The sequence below is a fragment of the Schistocerca serialis genome, chromosome 1 (genome assembly GCF_023864345.2).
Source record: "Schistocerca serialis cubense isolate TAMUIC-IGC-003099 chromosome 1, iqSchSeri2.2, whole genome shotgun sequence".
In the NCBI taxonomy this organism is placed as follows: Eukaryota; Metazoa; Arthropoda; class Insecta; order Orthoptera; family Acrididae; genus Schistocerca; species Schistocerca serialis.
In genome coordinates, this window is record NC_064638.1 from 783,338,493 (window position 1) to 783,363,902 (window position 25,410).

Genomic DNA, 25,410 nt, shown 5'->3' on the forward strand with positions numbered 1-25,410 from the left:
ACAATTCTTTGTTTCCACAAGTACCACAGAATCTATACCACAACTTGTTTTAGAAGTGGCAGTCATAAGATTTTATCAATTAAAGGTCTCTCCATAGCGTACTACAGTACGTCCATCCAGCATTCTACACAATGAAAGGTATAAATTTCATGCAATTCTTTCCAACTTTACTTTGTGGACGATCTAATTACCTTCATGCCACTATGCATAAGTTGTTTTACCAGCTTTTCACAACTACGAGAGACATAAATGCCAATAAGGTAAGTTTAGACCAGAAATGCTCCCCATGCACAGTATCAAACTTGATACTTTTTAGAGCAAACAACACAGATATTGCAAACATTAGCTTACAATACAAGCCCTGAAAGGGAAGGCATTAGTCATTGATTAGATCTCAACTACATCTGCGTGATTACTCTGCTATTCATAATAAAGTGCCTGGCAGAGGGTTCAATGAACCACCTTCAAGCTATCTATCTCTCTACCGTTCCACTCTCAAAAGGCGCGTGAAAAAAAAAAACGAGCACTTAAATTTTTCTGTGCAAGCCTTGATTTCTCTTAGTTTATCGTGATGATGATTTCTCCCTATGTAGGCGGGTGCCAACAGAATGTTTTTGCAATCAGAGGAGAAAACTGATGATTGAAATTTCATGAGAAGATCCCATTGCAACGAAACATGTCTTAGTTTTAATGACTGCTACTCCAATTCACATATCATGTCTGTGGCACTATTTCCCCTACTTCACAATAATACAAAACGAGCTGCCTTTCTTTGAGCTTTTTCGATGTCATCTGATGCAGATCCCAACACTGCACAGGAATACTGGGGAATAGGGCGGACAAGTGTGGTGTAAGATGTCTCTTTAGTAGACCTGTTGCACCTTCTAAGTGTTCTGCCAATAAATTGCAGTCTTTTGTTCGCTCTACCCACAACATTATCTAAGTGATCATTCCAGTTTAGGTTATTTGTAATTGTAATCCCTAAGTAGTTAGTTGAATTCACAGTCTTCAGATTTGTGTGACTTATCAATTAATTGAAATTTAGCAGATTTCCTTTAGTACTCATGTGAATAACTTCACACTTTTCCTTATTCAGGGTCACTTTTTTCACCATACAGATATCTTATCTAAATCATTTTGCAATTTGTTTCGGTCATCTGATGACTTTACAAGACGGTAAATGACAGCATCATCTGCAAACAATCTAAGAGTGCTACTCAGATTGTCACCTATGTTGTTAATATAGATCAGGAACAATAGAGGGCATATAACACCTCCTTGGGGAATGCCGGATATTACTTGTATTTTACTCTATGACTTTGTTAATTACTACGGACTCTGACTTTCTTGACAGAAAACCATGAATCCAGTCACACAACTGAGGCGATATTCCATAGGCACGCAGTTTGGTTAGAAGAGACTTGTGAGGAACAGTGTCGAAAGCCTTCTGGAAATCTAAAAATATGGACTCAATTGGACACCCCTGGTGATAGCACTCATTACTTCACGAGCATAAAGAGCTGGTAAGAGATTAACTAAATTTTATTAACAAAGGGGAAAGAAAATAATTATATGAATCTCTACAAATGACAAAATTGTTTCAAACTTTCATTGTATGATTAAGGCGAGGAATACGTGTAGAAACAGTAATCATACTCATCCACTCTTCAAATTGTTCTCTCTATTAAGAGATGTACTTTCAGATTTAAGATATTATTTACAGAAGAACGCACAGTGTAAACCACTGATTTGGAGGAAATATTTTTTGAATGGCATGGGCAACCGCTGTGAAAAGATTTTTCAAAGTGCAACACATAATGGGATGAAATGAGTGTAAATGTTTTGGGGATGGAACATGCTACATGCTACAATCAATACCTAACTTCAGTCAGTGACTCTAGAAACACAAAATTTGGAAGAAAACTTCTTTGTCTGATACATGCATCAGCTATGAAAGGATTTTTCGAAATTCATTTCCTAAGAGAGTGTAAAGAGGGTATGAAGATTTTTTGATGAACTGATCACAGCCTAACCCATTGATCCTAGGTGCTTGAAATTTAGCCAAGACACTCCTTATGCGACGTAGAAGTCTGCTAAGAAAAGATTTTTTTTATTTTTTTATTCAACTCCTGATGGAGCTTAACGGATGTTCAAAGCTTTTTGGCATATCAATGCCTGGTGTTGAATTGTTGATCCCAGAAAGATGAAATTTTGAAGGAACATTTATTGTATAAGGTAGATACCTACTGAGAAAGGATTTAGCAAACTCTCAATAACAAAGGGGGTAAATTGGATACAGAATATACATTAAAAACTTGATCAAGAGCTAGCACCATGAAGAATTAACGGATAATGTGAGTTGCATTGTGGCTAATAAGTCAAAAATGATTTACATAGTAATGAGCACGAACAAAAGATAGTAACAGAGCAAGGAAAAAGTCCTACAAGGCAAAGAACATTGTTTACAAAGAAGTTTTGTAGAAACTCTAACATACAAAGTGATACATACTCTAACGAAGTACTGAAGTATATTATTATTCTGTGAGTCTTTTTGTCCAATTAACATTAAGTACCCACTACTAAGTCGTATTATTTACTGTCAAAAGACCTTAATTATCAGATACAGAAAAAGATAGGCAGTAACACATTAGAAGTGAAGTATTAACAACGTTTACAAACTTGTTAATTATGGCTACAAGTTCTCAAATTGCCGATACACTGCTAACAAAAAACTGAAAATTACTTAAGAAGCCGAGAACACTGGAAACCATGCAGTGGAAAGAATGTACAACTTGAGCAAGAGCTGTACTCGCGACTGGTGAAAAAACAAAATGCAGCTTCAAGAAACTAACAGTAATCGCTAGGCATTTCGCGGCCAAAAAGCGAAGCATCCTGACCTCGAAGAAAGGCTTTGCGATTATGTAGGTGAGAAGCGACAATATGGATGCACATTGAGGTGAAGTATGTCAACTGAAAGCACTGGCTTTAGCCAAAGTATTAGGCATTACCAGTTTCAAAGCTAGCCAGGGTTGGCTGTCAAGATTTTTCAACAGAAATGGATTAAGATTCCAGAGGAAAACTCCCATTGTTCAACAGCTTCCAGGTGATTAAGAGGAAATGATAAATCTGCGATGCAAACGGTCCTATATATCATCGCAAATTGGTAACGCAGATCAAATGCCTATCTATTTTGAAATGCTGCTCGACAACACCGTGAACAGGAAAGGAGAATCTCTCATCATTATATGAACTGGTGGCAGTGAGAAGCAAAGGTGTACGGTGATGATGCGTGTAACCCGTGATGGACAAAAGTTACCACCTTACGTGATATTTAAAAGGAAAACTATTCTGAAAATATCAGTGAAAAGCATATTAGTGAGGGCAAATCTGAAAGGATGGACGGACAATGAGATCATGATTGACTGGGTGATGCATGTTTCACAACGTTGTCCTGGTGCGTCACTGAATTTACATAACATGTTGGTCCTGGACAACTTCCGCGGACGTACAACTATGGAAGTGTGAGAAATTACAAAAAGGGAAAACTGACTTGGTCATTATCCCTGGAGGCCTAACATCCATCCTACAACCACTAGATGTGTGTCCATATTGGCCATTCAAAGCTACACTTAAACAGTGATATATGCAATAGGTGGCTGATGAAAACCACCTGGGTGATGCATGTTTCACAACGTTGTCCTGGTGCGTCACTGAATTTACATAACATGTTGGTCCTGGACAACTTCCGCGGACGTACAACTATGGAAGTGTGAGAAATTACAAAAAGGGAAAACTGACTTGGTCATTATCCCTGGAGGCCTAACATCCATCCTACAACCACTAGATGTGTGTCCATATTGGCCATTCAAAGCTACACTTAAACAGTGATATATGCAATAGGTGGCTGATGAAAACCACAAGTTCACTTCGAGTGGAAAAATCAAATGGCCAGATTTGTCCCAGATTTGTGAGTTGGTGGAAATTGCATGGGACTCCATTCCTCAACTACTGGTGGAAAAATCCCTCAAAGAACATGGTATCACAAATTCACTGGCTGGAACAGAGGACGACACTCTATGGGAAGACGGTGACAACAACAATTATTCTCCCGCAAGTGATAATGATGATGATGATGATGATGATGAAAGTGATGATGAATAGAGAGGTAAGGGAGCAAAGGTATTGACTAAAATATTTTATTATACATACTGTATTAACACTAAATTCTTAAAAATGGTAATTCACATTTTTTTCCCCTTCTATTGTAGGTAGGCCTAGAGTACCAGCTGGTGGTGATATATTCCCCAGCTGGCTGCCCGGCTAATGGGCCAGCCCGCAGGCACACCGGCCAGCCAGCTGCACGCGCTGAATCGGTTGTGATTTAATGATTTATCAACCTGTACAACAGCAAGTGAAGATTATGATGTGTTTCTTCAAACCAATTGTTATTATACATAAATTTGAACATAATCATTACATTAGAACAATTTTTTTAAAATAAAACAAACTGAAGAAAAAAAATCCCTCCCTCAAAATTGGGGTGCGTGGATTATTAGAGGGCGTGGATTATTTGAGTGTATACAGTATTTACTGAATGATAGTGTACATCCAATTAATACAACAGCACACTATGCTAATGGATGTAGGCCACACTCGCAATGGAGCCCACAGTCGTCAAAGCATCCTGTTACCCAAGAAATTCTTGTCATTATAGATGAGGAACACATTGATTTTAGAGTGATATGAAATTACGTGAAATAAATGTTACAAGTTCTGTGGAAATCAACAAAAATCAACCTTCATAACCATGTTTTATGAGAAAAACAGCACTCATGAAGATGAAGTCTTGGGTAACTGTCTCTCTAGAAAAGTTTCATAATGTTCAATGAAGCTGGGAAATTAACTGAAAAGTATTATGATAAGGCAAATTCCAGTATGGGAAAAAAAAATCAATGTATATGCCACTCATCAATTGTCTGTATTGCTTACTCTAATTTTTGTTTCCAGAGAGGAAACAACAATAGCTTCTTAATTTTACACTATTGGCTGCACATGGTTTCAGAAGATAGTTTGAGATTTTCTCTTATTCCAATAATTCTAATACAGCTTCCACTTCTTATTATAGGATATTTACTTATTATCCAAAGTTATCCAAACTGCATGTTTGCTAGTTTTTATATTTCTTTGGGAGGATCTGTAAACGTAGCTCCTACGTGTCTGCATTTCATTTGTGAAGTACATTATTTTTCACCAAAACTGCACAAATCTAAGAAGTGTTTCAGCATGATAGTACAAAATCCTGAATTGAAAAGAAATTACTACAAAAGACAATCTCCTTACTGTTCTCCCCTGAGAGCTTCACATACATCATCTTGTTAAAATATGTAGGATTATCAGCATGGGAAGAAAGGAAAGTCCAAGTGTAATAGTATTCTGCAAACAATTTGCTGCTGATACCAACTGACACATTTTGTACTGTTCAGTAGTTCTCAGATGTCTTTGACAATAATTTAATACATTCAGTCGTATGTATCAAGCCGTTTCCTAAGTGACTTAACAAAATGGTGCACCAACTTCACCATACACAGCAAAGGTCTTAAATTCTGACTGACTTTCATGTTTCATAAATACTTTGAGTGTGGCTTTCATTTCTGAGAACTCTCACTACATGTATGTTCAGCATCTCAGCTCACGATGCTGTTTACCACTTATTTTTTTTTTTTTCAGAAGCTCAATTACAAGAAAATTTAAACTTCTCACTTGCCATACAAATTAACAACAATTTACAGCACAACCTCAATGCAACCAAACAAAAATATAAATTGGGAAGGGGAGGGTGGGAAGGGAAGACAATAACACCGTTTCAAATAAATTCCAAGTCACGGTGCAGCTAGGCATTTTTCTCATTTGCAATTACTGCTGCAGGTAAAAGTAACACAGTATGTCAACAACAATAAGGGAATTGCGTTCACAATATTCAGATTAGAAGCCCGAAACTTAAATAAATGAGAGACGAATCCACACCACTGGCCATACTCAGAAACGTATTTTGAAGTTCTAGCAAAGCCAAGGCTGCTTCATAAAATGACAAGTTTTAATGCCCAATAGCTAAGCCTTCTTAGTTATAAGTTGGCTTCCCTCCCTGCAATATTACACGTAGTTGTAAGACTCTTTAGTCCACAAAAAGACTGTAGCAAAACTGCATTTTACTATTTTATTCTGAACAAACATACTTACTAAGTTAATGTTTCAGCCATCAGTTGCAACACAGTAGACACTCATTATTAAACATATTTCATCACCAATAACAAAAAGATTTTCCTATTTTCATTTTTCCGTATCTCAACCACATCAGCCAAAAACAAAACATTTTCAGAGAGGATCGTTATTTTTGTTATCTTGCAATCAATATTATCATACTGTCATAAAGCTGAATAAGAATCATAGTTCATATAAAAAATTTTACAAATATCTATAAAAGGAGCTATTGCATGAAACTACAAATCTATAAAAAGGACACAAAAACAGCTTGGTGCTAGGTAACAAACCAATATATACACAACCAAAAGTTGATGGAAACACCGATTTTTGGCACATGGAAAGGAGGGGGCCACTAATTTCCCTCAATTTGCCCTACCATATTTAGCCTGACCTAAAATCATAGATGACCTTCCTCATATTCAGCAGATGAAGCAGCCATAGTTCTGCCACATTCTGTCCATGTCTGTCTGCTGCTCCTTGTAGTCAAAGTTCTGGAATAAGCATCATAACAGGCAAAACTGATGATGTAAACCAAAATATAAAAAAAAATGAAGGAAGTAAGATTACAATTTATACCCTGTCAACAACGAGGTGAATAGGGACAGAGCCCATGCTTGGATTACGAAAGAATGCTGAAGGAAATCAGCCATGCCCTTTTCAAAGGAACCCACTTGGATTTGCCTGGAGCCATTTAGGAAAATCACGGAAAACCTAAATCTGGAAGGTCTGATAGGGATTTGAACCATCATCATCCAAGATGCAAGACCAGTGTATCATTAATGTGCAACCTCCCTCAGTTATAAAAACTGAAGTCTGGAAAAGTTGAGTAGCTGGAGGAATGAAAAAGGAATACTAAATGAGTTATGCATAGTGCCCCAGAAAGGGGAAAGTAAAAGAGAGCAAACTCTCCCAAATAACAGGAACTAATCAAGTTGGAACAGAGGAGTAAATAGAATTTATGAGAATTACCGTAAAAAGTGGTTTCAATTACAGTGTACAGTCAGTCTGGTGTTTACAATTTCAATTTCTGAAAACTGACTATTTTCACTGTCTCAAAAGCATTGAATGCTATCTCATTAAATCACTGAAAGTGAGAAAATCCTAAATCGGAGGTTTTGCAAAAGGATTGGGCATTCTGTAAGAGGCTCAAAGAAATTAATTTTGGTACTAACTCACCCTTTACCTGCTAATACTGTTTTTCCATACTGTTTAAGGTATAAAGTGAACACATATCTTTCAAATGTTTTTTAAGTCAATGCCTAATTTTTATAACATCTGTGTACTGAGTGATGAAGTCTCAAAGTAAGAAGTATTCAATGAATTGAATGTATATACTGCCTACTACCCTTGAAAAAAAATTCAATGAAGTTGTAATTCTAAGTAAAGTCAATAAACATATCAAAATCATCAACACAGTCACTCAGTGAAAACATCCATACAGAAACAGAGGCTAACCGAGATGAGTTCAATATTCTGAATTTGGTCAATCGAAGCTGTTTCACTGATGAATACAATAATACGGTTCCTCCATATAACCATCATTTGAATATCAAAATGATGTATCTTATCCCAGAATAAAAAATTATGAAAACTGCTTAACAAAAGTAAGGGAACTGGACAGCATGAGATAAATGCATAATTTTATATAGATTATGCAAAGGAAGCCACTCCTCAAGCAGTAGCAGTTAATGTTAGCTTGATGGAGCAACAAGACATTCCATGGAATTCAAAAAAGTACTACAGACCTGTATCGCTGACATCAATCTGTTGTATAATTATGAAATACATTTAACACCTCCACATTATGACCTAAAATAATCAAAATCTCTGCAGGAATCAACAGATTCCGCAAACAACAATATTGTGAAATTCAGCTTCCGCTGTTTGTCCATGAGATCCAGATGCCAATAGATAGGAGAACCTACGATAACACAGTGTTTCTTGACTTGTGGAAAGCATCCGCATTGCTGTCAATTGAACAAAATATGAGCATATGGAATCCTGGACCAGCTTTGATGGCTGCATTCAAGATTTGCTAACAGACAGACCTCAAAATTTTAATTCTTAATGAGGTGAAATTTTTAAGCATAAAAGTGACTCCAGGCGTTCCCCCAGTGTGTTTTATAATGCTGTTACTTTTAGCAGTGTATATAAATTATGTGGTGCACAGTATCAAAACTGCTGGTGTGCTTTTTGTGGGTGATTTTGTTGTATAAATGTAAGTTACAATGCCAGAAAATTGTAGTCAAACGTAGGAAGATACGCAATGAGTGACCACTGGTGCTCAGACTGACAGCTGACCCTAAACATACAGAAACTAAAAGGCAAAAAGTCCCACTGCTGTTTAATCAATCAATTGGCAACCAATCACTGGAAACAGTAAGACATTGGCAGACACTACAAAAGAGCTGTGGATATGGAGAGCTAAAGTGGAATGACCACATAAAACAGCCAGTCAGAAAAGCAGATACCAGACTGAGATTTGTTGAAAGAAACCATAGAAAACTTACTTCAGCTACAGAAAGAAGTTTACAAAACCCCCATTCAACTGATGTTCATATATTATTCACTGGTCTGGTGCCCTTGCTTACAAGGTAGTATTAATGGAGGAGAGAAAGGAGAAACCATATGGTGAACCTCATTGAATTCCTGTAGCAAGCTTTTAGTGTTGTTGGGCATCACAGAGATCCATTGTTAACCCTTTTAGTGCCAAATACGATCTGATCGTGATCCAGATTTTCGGCAAAAAATGCCAGTAACGATCTGATCGTGATGCCTTTCTCATTCATTTTTTCCGCGCTTGACGGCAAAGTTGTTAGTATTTCCTAGCTAAGACGCAGGAGGAAGGTCGAAGGCACAGCATATCGATCTTCTTTTCGATTGTCAGTGCGATATTTCGAGTAAAATAAACTTATCTGGTGGTGTTTTTTTACCGACTATTTCGCGGCAGCATGGCATCGCCAAGTAAAAAGTTGTGGTCCGATACAAGTGATTTAGACAATAATATGATAAGTAGTGGAAGTGAAGATGATTTTGCAGGATTTGCAGAAAGTGAATCGGATTATGAGATGTCAGGTGGAGAAGAGGACTCGTCGTTTTCTTCAAGTGACGATTGTGCGTCAGCAAATGACGACGACGACGACGACCAAACACAACTAAATTTCAGTGCAAATACTTTTGTTGAAGTAATGGATGAGGCATCAGATAATCCACCTCCTCCAAGCTTTGTGTATGCAGACGTACCAGGCCCTAAACATATACCAGCTAACGCCACACCAATTGATTTTTTCAATTTGTTCTTCTCACTGCAGCTTTTTACGATTATGGTGACAGAGACTAACAGATACGCTCGCCAGGTGATTCAGTCAACGCATTTATCGCCAAATTCGAGAATCAAACAGTGGCAACCAACAACTGTAGCAGAAATGAGGGCTTTTATAGCCGTAATTTTGAATATGGGACTGATAAAAAAACCGACGATTTTTAGTTATTGGTCAACTGATGCAAACCTGTTGACACCGTGGTTTTCACAAATGTTTTCACGTAACAGGTTTCAGTTGTTGCTGCGGTTTTTACATTTTGTAGACAACTCGAAAGTTCACCCTCCTGGTCACCCATTATATGATCCAACAGCCAAGTTTCAAGTGTTGGTGGATATTGCCAACAATGCTTTCCGTCGCTACTACACTCCACACCAGCAACTGTGTGTCGATGAAAGTCTTGTTGGGACAAAGGCGCACTCACAGCTAATCCAGTACCTTCCCAATAAACATCATCACAGATGGGGAGTCAAATTTTGGATGCTATGTGATTCAGTCGTAAATTACTGCCTAGGGTTTTATGCATACCGTGGTGCAAAAAGTGATGATGACAAAAACGAAATAAAAGAGAATGGCCTGGGATATGTAGTCATCATGAAACTACTAGCTCTTGGGAGCTACATGCAAAAAGGTTACCATGTGTTTTGCGATAACTTTTTTACATCTATTCCTCTGGCAGAAAAGCTGTATTCAGTTGGCACTTATCTAACGGGAACAATTAGAAGAAACAGAAAATTCCTGCCACGTGGTCTTCTGTCGAATTATGCTGTAGGTCAGCTAAAGTTTTTCAAGAAATCTTTTATACTTCTCTGTGGCTTCAGACAGAAGAAATCACAGAGAAATCCAGTCCTCCTTGTGAGTACATCATCCTCTGCTACATCATCAGAAAAGACAATTCGCAATAGACAGTCGGTCAAGAAACCGGATGTTATTTTTGAATATAATAAGTATATGGGTGGCATTGACTCATCTGATATGATGGCATACTGCTATTTAGATGAGAGAAGGACTGTCAAGATGTGGAAGAAGGTAGTGTTCAGCATAATTGCCAGGATGTTGCTGAATGCATATGTTTTGTATAAGGAAAGCCTAAACCCCAGCGACAAACCACTGACACGGCTGAAGTTTAACAGCATAGTCATTTGCAAACTTTCTCAACAGTGGTTTCAGGCAAGGACTGCAACCACTGACACGGCTGAAGTTTAACAGCATAGTCATTTGCAAACTTTCTCAACAGTGGTTTCAGGCAAGGACTGCAACCACAAGTGCAATAGATATAAATGTACCTGCTCCAACAGTATATGGTGTAGAGACTCTTCCAGGGAGAAAGGAACGCTACTGTAGTGTTTGTGGTGGTGGTGGTGGTTAGCGTTTAACGTCCCGTCGACAACGAGGTCATTAGAGACGGAGCGCAAGCTCGGGTTAGGGAAGGATTGGGAAGGATATCGGCCGTGCCCTTTCAAAGGAACCATCCCGGCATTTGCCTGAAACGATTTAGGAAAATCACGGAAAACCTAAATTAGGATGGCCGGAGACAGGATTGATTGTAGTGTTTGTTCTACGAAGGATAAGAAGCGGCGTTCACGAACAGTGTGTGTTTGTTGCAAGAAAGGACTGCATCCTTCATGTGTTGGTCAGCATGTGTGCAAGTAGTTGTCATAACTGCAACCTCACATTTGTCAGTGATTTATGACTGAAGAACTGAGAACACGTTCAGAGCAAAACAATTTTTTTTTGTAATGTTATGTTCTTTTTGATTTTTTCCTTAGTGAAATAAAAAAATTTTGTAGTCCTTTATGGTGTTTTTGTTAAGGAAACTACAGAGATTCTATATATACCTGAAATTTTTGAGTATATCATCATTTGATGGGTCTCAGAGTAAACTGAAATCAAAGTTTTAATTTTTTTCGATAAACCCCATCATGAAAATATTTTTTTTCTCTGAAAATATGTTCTTTGACAATGTGTATTGCACATATTACTGTAGCCAGCAGCATTCCCTAAAAATTAAAAAAAAATTACATTCCTTTATGCATTAGTTTCGATTTTATTGCAAGTATGGCAAAGGTCTGCATTTTACTGTAAAATCGCATGGCACTTTTAACATGATCGTTTGAGAAAATGTCTGGCACTAAAAGGGTTAAAGCTCTGGAAGTGGGCATTCCAAGGAGAGCCATGTAACATATTAACCCTTTCGCTGCTGTGGGCACTTACACACTCTGCTATGCTGTTCTCCAGGTGTTGTGGACTTGTGTACCCATGCCGCTTGGATTTTACTTCAGTGCTATGGACATCTGAATGCGTTCTGAGCTGTTGACCTCTCTATGCAGTAGATGAGCTACTTCCATTGAATAAAAACATTTCGAGTATTTATCATACAACATATGTGCTTCATCGTATGCTATCATTTGCGGAAAACCTCATTTCAAGACCTTGATCGTTTATGAGATATAACGACTGGTTAGGACCACAATTCACGATGCACAAAGACATGAATATATCAGCCAGAATTCCGTCTCTCAACATAGGCACCATCATTTGGCAAGTAGTACAGCCATGACAAAAGCAGCCACAGCACAGAATGCAAAGATCTCGTCTGCAGCATTACAAGGGTTACTTACTTTCTCCCACATGTATTTTGCAAAATGACAATAAAGATAAAATCAAAGAAACTTAAGCTTTTACAGAACCTTACCAACTGCTGCTCTTCCCACACACCACTCACAAATGGAGCAAGAAAGGGGGTGCCCAACGTAGCCCCCCCCCCCCCCCACACACACACACACGACATAAAAATATTAGTGGATCAAAGAAACAAGTAAGAAATTTATTTTATGAAAATTGACTATGAATCTCAGGTAAACAAATTTCTTACATTCTTGATGGTAAATTGATCCAATTGTTTGCATTCATTGCCATACAGCTGCAGCAAAATGTACAGCAGCGATTATTCTGGCATAGAATGATTTCCTGATGAGAAGTAGATCATATTTAATTCCGCTGCTTTCACAGTGTGTTTACTGAAGAGGTCTTATGCACAGTTTTGTTCTTTGTTCCTACAGTTAGCTGAATAAATTTCAATGCTTCACTATTATAAATTCGGAATACAAGAACAACATAAAGCAGCACTGACTTGTAGTCTCAAAAATCCAGTATCAAATATAAATATCTCAGGAAAATTTTCGAATAAGAACTCCATCTGTTCCACCAGAAAACCAAGGCATAAAATCAACGAAAATAGGATTATTTGATTGCAAGATTCTAAATTGCTAAAGAAATGGTTGCAAAAAAATTGACCCAACCTATGATTCTAAAGCAAGATACATCTTGGTGCACAAACAACAACTGTACTGTAGTGCCTTGATCCTAACAACACTCATCTTTGACCCCGAATTTATTCATTCACAAACAGAGATAGAGACTTGCCCAAAAAAGGAAATCTGTTCTTCAAGATTGCATTACTCCCAACCTCAAGCAAAACTGTGCTGATGCTGATGACATACAATGTATTCTTTTTCTCATATGATTTTCAATTTAATTTAAATGCACTGGATAAATGAGAACAATACGGAGGAATCCTTCAAATTTCGTATTCCCGAAACTACCTCACTTTTTCTTCAGAATTTCTGAAAGAGATAATCTACTATAGCAAGAATATATTTTGGCGTACCTGAAATCATCCACACTGAGCTTGAATGCTCCACTATTCTCATGGCAACCTTCCATCAAGTGAGGTCAATTTCAAATGGAGATTATGGTAGATTGTTGATGTTTCAATAAACAACTATGAATATTTTATGTTGTGTTTTCAGCATGGAATTACTATTATCATTATATTGCATTACATAGTCCATTATATATTAAATTTCTAAATAATTTGGAAAGATTTTCACTGTCTTTTAATTCATGTTTACACTAGCTTTGAAACCTATGAAGAACATTTTGAACCAGACTGAAAATATGTGCCCAGGCTCTAGGATCGTGATGCGCACTCACAACTGAAGAGCATTTTTTTAATTATTTTTTTGTACTACTGTAGCAAAGAAATCACATAGTAATAGAGTCACTGAAAAAAATTACATTTTGTTAAACATTATACAGAAAATGTGTTAACACTGATTATGTGAGTATTCACTAAAATTTTCTGCACAAAGTGCTGTTATTTCTACTAGTTATTCATAAGCTTATTTTTTAGTTTACATGTCATTCTTAGTATTACTTAAACTGAAGACCACTGGAATCACACTGGGTTTTCAATCACATTGGGCTTTCTACAATTCCACAAGCTGAACAGAATGATATGTGACAAAATAAAAAAATAAAACAATTATCCTTACATGAAATATCTGACAATGTAATTGGAACAAAGCCTTCCCACACCCATGCACAGTCAACAACCAAATATTTTTCCCTCCCATTTAAATACTTATTATGTGCATATTGGTGAACAATGTATGTTATTTACCTGTACAGTTGCTGTCTGAGTTGTTAAAGCTGGAGGAGGTGTTGCTTGAATAGCAGCTGCTGTTGTTGTCGCAACGGCTACTGTTCCATGCTGAAATTTGAAAAGATAATTGGTGAATTTAGAAAAAAAAAAGAAACATTTATTCCACAACAATTGAGTATGTTTGTTCAGATGAACCATGTTAATTGTTCACTTACTTAACATGCAACATGAAAATCCTATACAAAAACAATTAATATGGAAATTAGCACTGGGTGAAACCAACAAAAATGAGTAACCCTAACAAAATTTGTATTTCTGTACAGTGTACTACAATCCTAAATTGATTTTTTTCTCAATTATTTCAGCTGAGATAGCTAACAAAGATGGTTCACATGACTCTAAGCACTATGGGACTTAACACCTGAGGGTACCAATCCCCTAGACTTAGAAATACTTAAACCTACAACAAAGATACTTGAGGTAATTAAATGTAAATACAATTCAGTACTTTTATTATAACAATGATTTTGGTTATAGACTGAGAGTGTTTCCCAATGCTGTTAAACAGCTGTCATTCTAAACTACTTAAAGAAGGTAAAAGTTCTAAAAAACTATTACCAAAAGTCATGCTCATTTATCTTCAGTCACCGATTAACATCCAAGGGCTCAAAATTTACAATTATGAGACATATGTCTAAATTGCACTTAAACTGCTAAAAAACTAGAACACAAAAATATGAACAACAAATCATCTACACATATTACTAAATTATTAAAGCCCACTGCCAGGGTCAGGACAGATGGGCACAACTCATAAAAACACAACAGAGAGTCTTGATCTCTGGAAGAAAGGAAACATTGTTCTCACGAAACCCTGTTGGATTAATTTAGAGAACTGGCGTAAAAGGAAGACTGTGCACATGTACGAGTCACCATAATAAGATAAGAGAAATGACATAATGTCTCTCACAACATACGCATGGTACAGTGCACGAAACTGCTAACATTGATATGAACTTCACGACACACTACAGAGCGCTTGCACAGTTTACATGTAGATGAACATATACTAGACTTGTTGGCTACTGCTGTATCCTAGGGATTACGCCCTCCCACAGTATAGCCAGGTCTGCCAGGTTGCTTACTCGGCAGACATGGAACAGCATAACAAAATGTTCACTGTCAAGCTTGCAGAAGGCATCACTCCGACAGGCAGCACCAAAATCACTAAACTATTTCCTTAAACCTGTAATTTACGAAAATAGAATGGGACAAGTAACCTTCTACTCAGCTGGTATTTACGAGGCCACATTGCTCCACGTCAGCCGATTCAATTATGACTCCCGTAAAGTGTTGAGCAGTTACCTCCGATTATGCACGAGCCACCTAGCAATGATTGTCGTGTAATCTTCAAGCAACCTTGCAGATTTCTGCTCTGATACACCAGTATTTACAGACTGGATTATGCCCAGCATGCTGGCTAGCCTGAATTGGACAGTGAATCAGGAACTTGTAATTTATCCAGTTTGGACTTTGCTTCTGCTTTTAAGTGATCTTCAGTGAACTCGTGCTTTTCACTCAAGTCTCCTCACGCAACTCAAACTGTATATATTGTACCATAAATAAAAGTCGTAACCTTTATTAATGCTGCATTTGTTGTTATACAGGCAACTTGGAGAAACTGACGTTTATTTGGCATACAATATACCACTCTGTGGCTTTCATCATAATAGCAACCAACTGACCTGATCTCTCTGAAAATATGTAAATAGAGACTGGAAACAGTGATGACAATGCAATTGTAGCAACAATGGAAACAAAGGTAAAATTGACCAGAAAGGCAAGCAGAAATGTCTACATGTTCAGTAAAATAAATAAGGAGGGATTGTCTCAGCTAGCAGCTACACTCATTTGATTCACACAAACAAGTAAAGAAATTGTTGCTGAAATTCAAGTGAATAATTGATCAAGCTCTAAAAAAAACATGTACATATCTTACATCCACGAATCAGCATGGTTTTAGAAAGCTTCACTTGTGTGCAACTCAGCTTGCCCTTTTCGCATGTGATGTATTGTGAACTACGGATGAAGGGCAACAGGCAGATTCAATATTTCTGGATTTCCAGAAAGTACTTGACATGGTACTGCATTGCAGGCTGTTAACGAAGGTAAGAGCATATGGAGTAGGCTCACAGATATGTAAGTGGTTTGAAGACTTCTTAAGTAATATAAGCAAGTATTTTGTCCTCAACGGCGAGTGTTCGTCAGACTAGGGAATCATCAGGAGTGCCACAGGGAAGTGTGATACGGCCACTGTTGTTCTTTATATATATAAATGATTAGGTGGACGGTATGAGCAGCAATCTGCTGTTTGATGATGATGATGCTGTGGTGTACAGTAAGGTGCCAAAGTTGAAGACAAAATTTGTGGTTGGTGTGGCATATGGCAGCTAGCTCTAAATTTGGGAAAATGTAAATTAATGTGGATGAGTAGAAAAAACAAACCTGTAATGTTTGGATACAGCATTAGTAGTGCACTGCTTGACACACTCACGTCGTTTAATTATTTGGGTGTAAAGTTGCAAAACGATATGTAACGGAATGAGCATGTGAGGACTCTGGTAGAGAAGGCGAGCAGTCGACTTTAGTTTATTGGAAAAATTTTAGGAAAGTATAGTTCACCTGTAAAGTAGACCACATATAGGATGCTGGGGCAACCTATTCCTGAGTACTGCCCAAGTGTTTGAGACCTGTACCACGTTGGGTTGAAGGAGAGGAAAGCTGCTAGATTTGTAACCGGTTATTTTGAACAACATGTAAGTGTTACGGAGATGCTTCGGGAATTCAAATGGATATCGCTGGAGGGAAGGTCATTTTCTTTTCAAGGAACACTATTGAAAAAAAATTTAGAGAAGCTGACTGCCGAATGACACAACTGCTGCCAACATATACCACGCATAAGCGCCACGAAGATAAGATACAAGAAATTTGGGCTCGGGTGGTGGTGGGAGGGAGGGGGGGGGGGGGGGCATCACAGGCAGGAGCTGAAGAAGGGGGTCACTTCTCCGGCTAAGGAGGGAAAGCAGCACCCAGAGGGGAGGTTGTGGGAACTGAAGGGCAAGGGGAGGGAGAGGGTGATGGGGCTGGGTAAGGACACCGTATGGAGTGTCTCATTTTTTTGGCAAGCCTCAGCATAAGACAGGCTATCAAGAAACTTGTACTCTTGGATCTTCTTATCTCTCTTGTAAACTGGGCAATCTGGTGAGTAATGGGAGTGCCTGTCATGACAACTGACGCACAAAGGGGGCGGAACACTCCCGCATGGAGTGGATGTCCACAGTCACCACACAGATGGACCGCCATACAATGGGAAGCCATATACCCAAAATGCAAGCACCAAAAGCATCTCTTGGATGGTGCGGCGTACGGCTTCACATCACGTCTGTAGCACATAACCTTGACCTTATCTGGGGGGGGGGGGGGGGGGGGGTTATGCCCCTCAAAAGCCAGAACGAAGGTGCAAGTGTCAGTGTGGTTGTCTTTGCTACCCTTCTGCACATGTCAAACAAAATGAAAGCTGTGTCACTCCATATCACCCTAGACTTCATCATCAATTTCCAGAATGAGGTCCCTGTGAAAAAAATCACTCCCAAGACCATATTCAGGGATTTGTGATAGGTAATAGGCACTGGGACATTGCCAAGATGATCACAAGCATGAAGAGCTGCATACTGGATTGGAGAAGAAGCTGTGATCAGCAGGAAGCCCAACCGCATCTTACAGAGAGGCTCAACTCCCCAAACTTGTCCTTAATATTCTCCCCAAAAAGCAATGGCTTTGTGGCAGTGAATGTGTGTGAGGTACTGGGGAAAGTGTTTCATTCCAAGACGGTGTACCTGGCCCTCCTCCAATGGTGTAGCCATGGAAGGAAAGGCTACCAGGTCATATAAAGCAGCAATCAATGATCCTTCAACATTTTAAGACAAGGCCATTTGAGAACGGCCAGGTTTTTGCAGCTTGATATTCTTCATGAAAACCACACTCCCCCCATGGGTGCCACCAAGCCACAGCAAGGGCCACTTGGCATAGCAACCTTTGCCAGGAGTTCCAATGCTCCAAGAAGACAAGCAACCACTCATCTGCATATATGGGGAGGGAAAAGCTCAGGTATCAATAGTGTGATCCCTGTGTTACCAGGGGACTCAACAAGATGGGTACATAACAGACACCCCCCTCCCCTCCCCCACATGGACTGGTCACATGTGCTAGTGGAGGGGGGCTACGGTAGGGAAGGAAGAGCGGAAGGAAGGGGGGGGAGGGGGGGGGGAGAGGAATCCCAAGCCATACACTCTAGGCAGGGATTTCTTCCCCAAATGGTGCACACTAAAAACATAGAATTTAGAAGTTAAATCCTCAAGCGGGGACCTGCATGCCAAAACGCAGGAGGAACAAAATTGCAAGCAGTACAGGGAACCAGGTGGACATAAATCAAAACACTGAGAGAGGGGAAGGAGGGGACAGTGCAGAAGGAGCAAGGATAAGGAGGAAGGGGCACGGTCAAGGAAATGCAGCCACGGAAGAAACAATGGGCTGCAATAGATCTGGGCCCCATGTGCGCCACACACAAACTCAGGAATGAACCATGAGCCAATGGGGGAGGGGGGGGTTAGCATGTTTGGTTGACAGTTGTCAACTACATAGCTGTATTCATAACAAGTAAAATGTCCAAATGCACAAGACAAGAACCAACAAAAGATATCAATGTCGTTCTGCAATGGCTTGAGGAGGAAGAAGAGGTATGTTCTGATGAAAGTGAACAAGAAACTGATCAAGTGATTGCAAGTGACCACAATACTGAATCGGTACACGAGGCATAATCTGTATCACTTCAGGGGAGGAAGGGGGGGGGGGGGGGGGGGGGGGTTACCTTCATAGCCTCGGATGTTATTGAATTTAGCATATGTTAAAATTCAGGAGTAAGTAAGAAACATGTATTTTTTGTTTTCTCCAAAAAATTCCTGTTCCAAAATACAGGCCTCCAAAGATGACAATGCGAACACCATTCTGAAGATGCGAATTACGCAAAAATTTCTAAAATGCTGTATCTCTGTAACAGTTCTAGATATGTTGTTATAGTTTTATTTATTTGAAAGATAATTGCTATATGATTACAATGGTATCCTCCGCTTGGACATATCTGGCAAAGTTCTTTTACTGTCGCCTTTTGATTTTTTTTTTTTTTATAATTGACAGAAAAAATTTGTTTTTCAAAAATTCCAATCCAGAAAAGTTAGATTTTTTTTCTGTTAATTAGTACATGTAATAGTATATTGTCTATAAAGAAAAGCTTCCATTATTAAGTTGGACACGTTTTATTTTTAAAAAAATCATTTTTTTTAACTTTCAAGGGTAATGTATGTCTTCACTGAAGTTGTTTCTTTCTAATTTCTTTGTTACACTGTTTATTTCTGTTGTCTTTGTTGCAGTTATTTCTTTTCTCTTTCATTGTTCCACATATTTCTTACACTTTGATGTAGCGTCTTGTCAGTTTCTTTGCTGTGGTTATTCATCGCAGATTTCTGTATTGTAGTTCTTCAGTGCTAATTTGTTTACTGAAGAGGATTCTAAGAAACCTGAGAGCATACAGTGAGTTCTGTGTTTTCATGAGGAATCTGCCAGTTGACACAGTTGCAGTGGGTTTTGTGAAAAGGACTGTTTGAAATGTCTTCCGACTGGGGCCACAGGGGAGTGAAGTATGCTGACTATTTGCATATCCATAAAAAGAGTGATATGTACGACAAACAAAAAAACAGACTTTGTTCAGGTTGGGAATAAATGTTCTCATTTGAAGACTCTATTTCAAAGTGAAGATGTTTCCTTTGACGACTTTTTGTGTTCTAAATGTTTAGACAGAACAACAACAACGATAGTATCTCAACTAGGTGAAGCCTCCCATGCTGCAGATGATGCAGATTTTGCATCAATAGAGGAAGAATTAAATACCCTGAGTCAGTCAACTACAGAGGTAGGTGTTAGCCCTTTTAAGAAACCACGATCAGTGAAGTCGAGTCATAAGCTCTATGCATCAAGAAATCACAGAGAAATTACTAAAGCTATGGATGAAAACACTACAGCAAAACTAACCACACACTTGAAAGTAGAAATTCCATCTTCAGAAGAGAATGAACCAAAGCCCTCTTGCACCTCTTGCCAGGAATTTTTCACAAATATCAATTCAGCTGTTGAATATTGTGCATCCTACAGTGAAAATGTGCAAGTTTTAACTATTATTCCAGAGACATTTTCAAAGAAAACAGTTTTGAACCACATTCCATCAGTATCAAAGTACATGGTAGACAAATCAAGAAATGGGATGTCTGTAAAAGGAGTCTTTGGAAGACCAGATCCCTATTATGGTCATCCTGTAGAAGCAGATGAAGTTCAAATAGTGCAGTCATTTTATCTGGAAGATAAATGGGACTGTTCTCGCCAGAGAACCACCAAAAAAGACACTATAACTGTAACAATTGAAGGTCAAAAAGTTGTGAAAGTGAAGAGGTACATGACTCGCAGCATTAAAGAAACTTTTGCAATTTATAAGAGCAACTATACAACTTCACATATTGGAACATCAAAATTTTATGCACTACGACCTAAGTGGGTAGTTCCACAGCCCCTAGAGATGTCTGTTTGTGTGTACTGCATGAATTCTGAACTTTGTGTGGTAACTTCGAAGAACTTACTGGAGCATTTGACACCTTGGTTGGGCATGTGAAGTCATTAGTAATCTGTGATGTAAAGTGAAAGACTTGTTTGTTTCAAGAATGTGGTGATTACCCTGGAAAGGAAGGACTGTCTTTACAAACACTTGGTCTGAAAGATGTAGCAGATAACGCTGCAGAAATTACATATGCGACATGGGAGGAAAATAAACTAATTAAGAAAACTGTTGCCTTTGACAGTTTCATTGATGAACTTGTAAATGGTCAGTGAAAACAGTAACGCACCAGCATCTGAAGAAATTGCAACAACACATTGCAGAAGTGAGAGGATGTGTACAGGCTGAAGAACTACGTTTAGTGCTTCACTGTGGTTTTGCTGAGAACTGGTCTGTAATCCTCCCACAAAAAGTACAAGGATATCTTTAGAGTAATGACCAGGTTTCAATTTTTACAGGAGTGACATATTTTCAAAACAAGACCACAAGGTTTGCAGTTATAAGTGATGACACAGGACATGACTCATCACATGCTTTGCTAGCAATGCGCAAAATTCTTCAACTGCAAACAGGGGCAGAGATGATCATCATCATTTCTGAGGGTGCTCCTAGTCATTTTAAAAATTGTTATCAGCTGTTTGAAGTGAGTAAATCACTTGTGCCAACTAACTGGGTACACATTGCTACTGGTCATGGGAAGGGGCCTTGTGATGGTGTAGGATGCCTGCTGAAGCAACATGCTATAAGACATAATATTCCCAGACCAAATACAGCTGTGATTCAGAATGCTGAGGATTTTACGAGAGTCGTGAAATTTTACACAACCACGGACATCATTCTTTCATCCAAAGAGGAAATCGAAGAATTCCGTGAGCAGAAAAAAGAAGAATGGTCCAAACAAACTACTCCTGTGAAAGGAATTCAGAAGACACATTTTTGTACTCAAAGTGATGGGCAAACTCATATTTCACACACTTTAAAAAGCAAGAAAGAAGAAATTTCGTTCATTCGGCCAACACCTCAGAAACAGCAGGATAATCTTCAGATTCACAACCTGAGAAGGGGGATGTTTGTGGTGGTGGTGTATGTGTGTGTGTGTGTGTGTGTGTGTGTGTGTGTGTGTGTGGCTGTGACTGGTGGATTGCAAAGATTATAGACAACAGTTAGGAGTTAAATGAAATTGTAATGAACTTTATGCTACCACATGGACCAGCTCCTGGATATAGGTTTCCAGCTGAAGGACAGCAACAACAACATCGGTGCTTACAATGTTTTGAAGATTATAAGTGCTCCAGTTCCTATTGGTTCAACAGGAAGGCATCACTTCATATCAAAGGAAGATACTGAAGCAGTGGAACACATTTTTAGTCCATTGACTGGCTAATTTCAATACAAAACAGAGCACATAGAAGTTGTATAAACTGAAACCTTGAAGTCTTCTGACCTTTCACATACATTTTGGAACCATTTAAAATGCTTGAAAAATGATTCTCTTACTCATCTTTCAAAACTAAAATTATGTTAAATAAGACTAGCCTGTTGCATGATAATGTGGTAATAAGGTTTTATGTATGGCAAAAATTTTGATTGTTTGTAAAACCTGTTCAACCTAAAAGTGGAAGCTCTTCTTTTCAGGGAATGTAGAACTATATGGTACTAATAAAAAAAATCAAATTTAATGGATTGGCATTTTTGAAATTTTTTTCCCATAAATTATTTAAAAAAAGTTCAGACGACTATAGTAAAATAACTTTGACAGGTAAGTCCAAATGGAGGATTTCTTTGTAATCATAAAGCAATTATCTTTCAAATAAATAAAAAAAAACAACAAAATATCTAGAGCTGTTCAGAGATATAGCGTTTTAAAACTTTTTCCAAAATTCCAATCTTCAAAATGGTATGCGCAGTGTCATCTTTGGAGGGCAGTATCCCTGAGCAGAAATTTTTTTGGAGAAAATAAAAAAAATGTGTGTTTCTTACTTAGTCCTTCATTTTAACACATGCTAAATTCAATAACATCCAAGACTATGAAGGCAAGATTTTTTCCTAGCCTGTCTGAATTGATATCGACTATGCCATGAAGTGTGTGATGCGGAAAATAGATATAGTTTGTCTGAATTGAATAATACGAGTGCATCCACTTCATATGAATTTTATTGAGACAATGATCGATAAACAACATGGAACACAAAAATTCCTGGAAAAAATTTGCACAGTCCAGCAAAAAACATAATTATTCATCTTCTTGGAAGCAAAGGTAGGGCTTGCTGGGTCAAGACTTCAAAAGAAACATTTAATTCTTAACATGACAATGAAATAATGCAACTTACTGTTTCCTGCACTAATGCATGCATTGAAAACATTTGTTTACGATTTGCCAGAGAAAGAGGCAAAAGATTGACAGATAGCACAGACATAAGATCTTTTATCGTCATCCTTTATGTGACTGGTATGATGTTTTTCGAGAAAGAATATGAAGCAGCACTGGCACAACTCTAAAGGCAGTGGATTAAAATAACTTGCTCTTGTTGATGCTAAGACTGGCTACACAATTAATTTAGAAACTGTATGTCAGACAACAGCCTGAAGGAAAGTTTCATGCCACCAATGCTGCTAGTTAAAAAGGTTATGTTAGAAGTTACTGGAACCTAATACTGGAACAAATTGGAATGTACAGATGATAACTGATTCAGCAGCTGAAAGTGGTTCAAACACTGTTAGAAGAAACAAAACTCATGTACGTAGTACAATGAGAAAAACAAAGAGAGATTTGAAAAGAAATGCTCTCAAATAACAACACAGACATATACTTGTCAGTGTTTGCTTTCATTAACAAATGCATTCTGTGTCATATTGCCCAAAGAAAAATAAAATTGTGCTAGCTACACCAACCATGATGATGAAATTGATGAAGGTACTAGTGACCAGCACTTTATAATTGTACAAAAACTGGAGTTAATCTGATGGATCAGTTGTGTCAAAAAATGATGTTGCTATATAGGACCACAAGGAGAATGGCCACAGTAGTGATGTTTTTGATCTCTTAAATGTAAGCACATTTTAAAGGTCAACAACAGTTAATCCCAATTGTTGCGAAGCAGCTTTATGGAGTATGTTGCCTGGGAAACTTCAGATACCACACCAATGCTCTAGTGCCTAAGTTCCACTTGAAAGGAGGAGGAGGGACAAATGTTACTTGGTGTTGAGGAGGAGAGAAAAGTCAATCTTGATAAGCCATCAGGCTCCAGATGATGATGTCATTCCTCCGAAAGAGGAAAAGACAAAACTACACAGAAGTGGTGCTTGAAAAGCAAAGAGCAAAAGAGATGGATGTGTGGAGAATTTCTCAAAGAAATTTGTGTAATATACTTTGAATCGGTCTAGTGGTCCTCGAGGGGAAAAAAAAGACAAAAACAAAAATGTTATGTTTTAAGATTTCGTCAAATGAATGAAAGAGTCATAATTTACAATGATTTTCCTCTTACCAGATACATTTTAATAATAAGTGGGTAAGATCTGTCACCAAGGTACCTAATTGTGCAACAAAACTTATGTGCCTAACATGATTAAAATAAACAAATAATTAAAAATACTTCCATATTATAGCAGTGAATTATTTTCAAATCTCTATGGCTTAATTTAACCCAACCCAATCAACTCCACCCATTTTTATCCATCCAGTATGTAATCTACTGTGTCCCCAATCTCGAGCTCCTAACATTATTTTTCATCCAGAATTTTTTTTCTTCACCTCCAGAAGTTTTTTACTCAGCTATTTTCCCCTTCTTCACCCCTATTAAACTGTTTCCCTTCTTTCCATCATTATTCCCCCCTCTACAATGCCCTATCCATTCTGGTCCAACATTTTGCCTTCCATTAATTTATCACATAGCATTAGAAATCACATTTCAGTCCTTGTCCACTCGCAGTTCATAGCCACAGAGGAGTAACTCTGTCCTATTGCTTTCAGAAAGTTTAAAGAAGAAACTAATGTGAATTTGAAGCAAATAAAAATTTCACTTAGAGAGAGAATTATAGTAGGGCAGTTCTGGTATAAAGTAAGTACTTCAGGAGTAAAGGTGACCACCTATTGAAAAGCAAAAGTTTAGAGTTGTCAACAAGCGCACACAATTTTTTATTCCTTTTCGTGTGTGCCTGTTGATGACTCAGCACTTCTTCTTGGTAGTCTCCTTTACTCCTAAAGTATATATACATTCCACGTGGTTCTTTTCGGCTTTTCTCTATTAGTTTCATGTATAAGCTCATTTACCATGGCTCATTATCACTAAAAGATTATGATCTCTTCAGCCAAGTCTTCACTTCATGTTTCTAACAAATTAGATAGAATACTGTCATAGTAAAAGAATCAGGTATTGAATGTGTGTGTTAAGTGATTCTGAAATGAGAGAAATATTATCTTGCACATCACCTTTTTGTAAGATAAGCATCATACGTTCCACCACGCTCTGTCTTTAAGAGAACATTCTATTCTTGACAGATTGGTATTTTTATATTGCAACATATACACTCTCATCATAACCAGCTCTCTTTTAGTAATTCAGTGGCAAGATCATAACCACATCAGTTACATCAGCAGTAATGAGCTGCAACACTTTCAAATTTTTGGAGCATTTCTCTACACAATGAGATTCGTTGTGCTATGC

General features: G+C 38.0%; 1 protein-coding gene across 1 annotated transcript in view; it reads right to left on the reverse strand.

The window, feature by feature from the left end:
- Positions 1 to 25,410, reverse strand: part of LOC126483484 (transcription initiation factor TFIID subunit 4) — a 210,098-nt gene that overhangs the window by 145,504 nt on the left and 39,184 nt on the right. Inside the window, exon 3 of the mRNA XM_050106624.1 lies at positions 14,047 to 14,136. Coding sequence (XP_049962581.1) covers positions 14,047 to 14,136 — 90 coding nt within the window. The remainder of the gene's footprint in view (positions 1 to 14,046; positions 14,137 to 25,410) is intronic.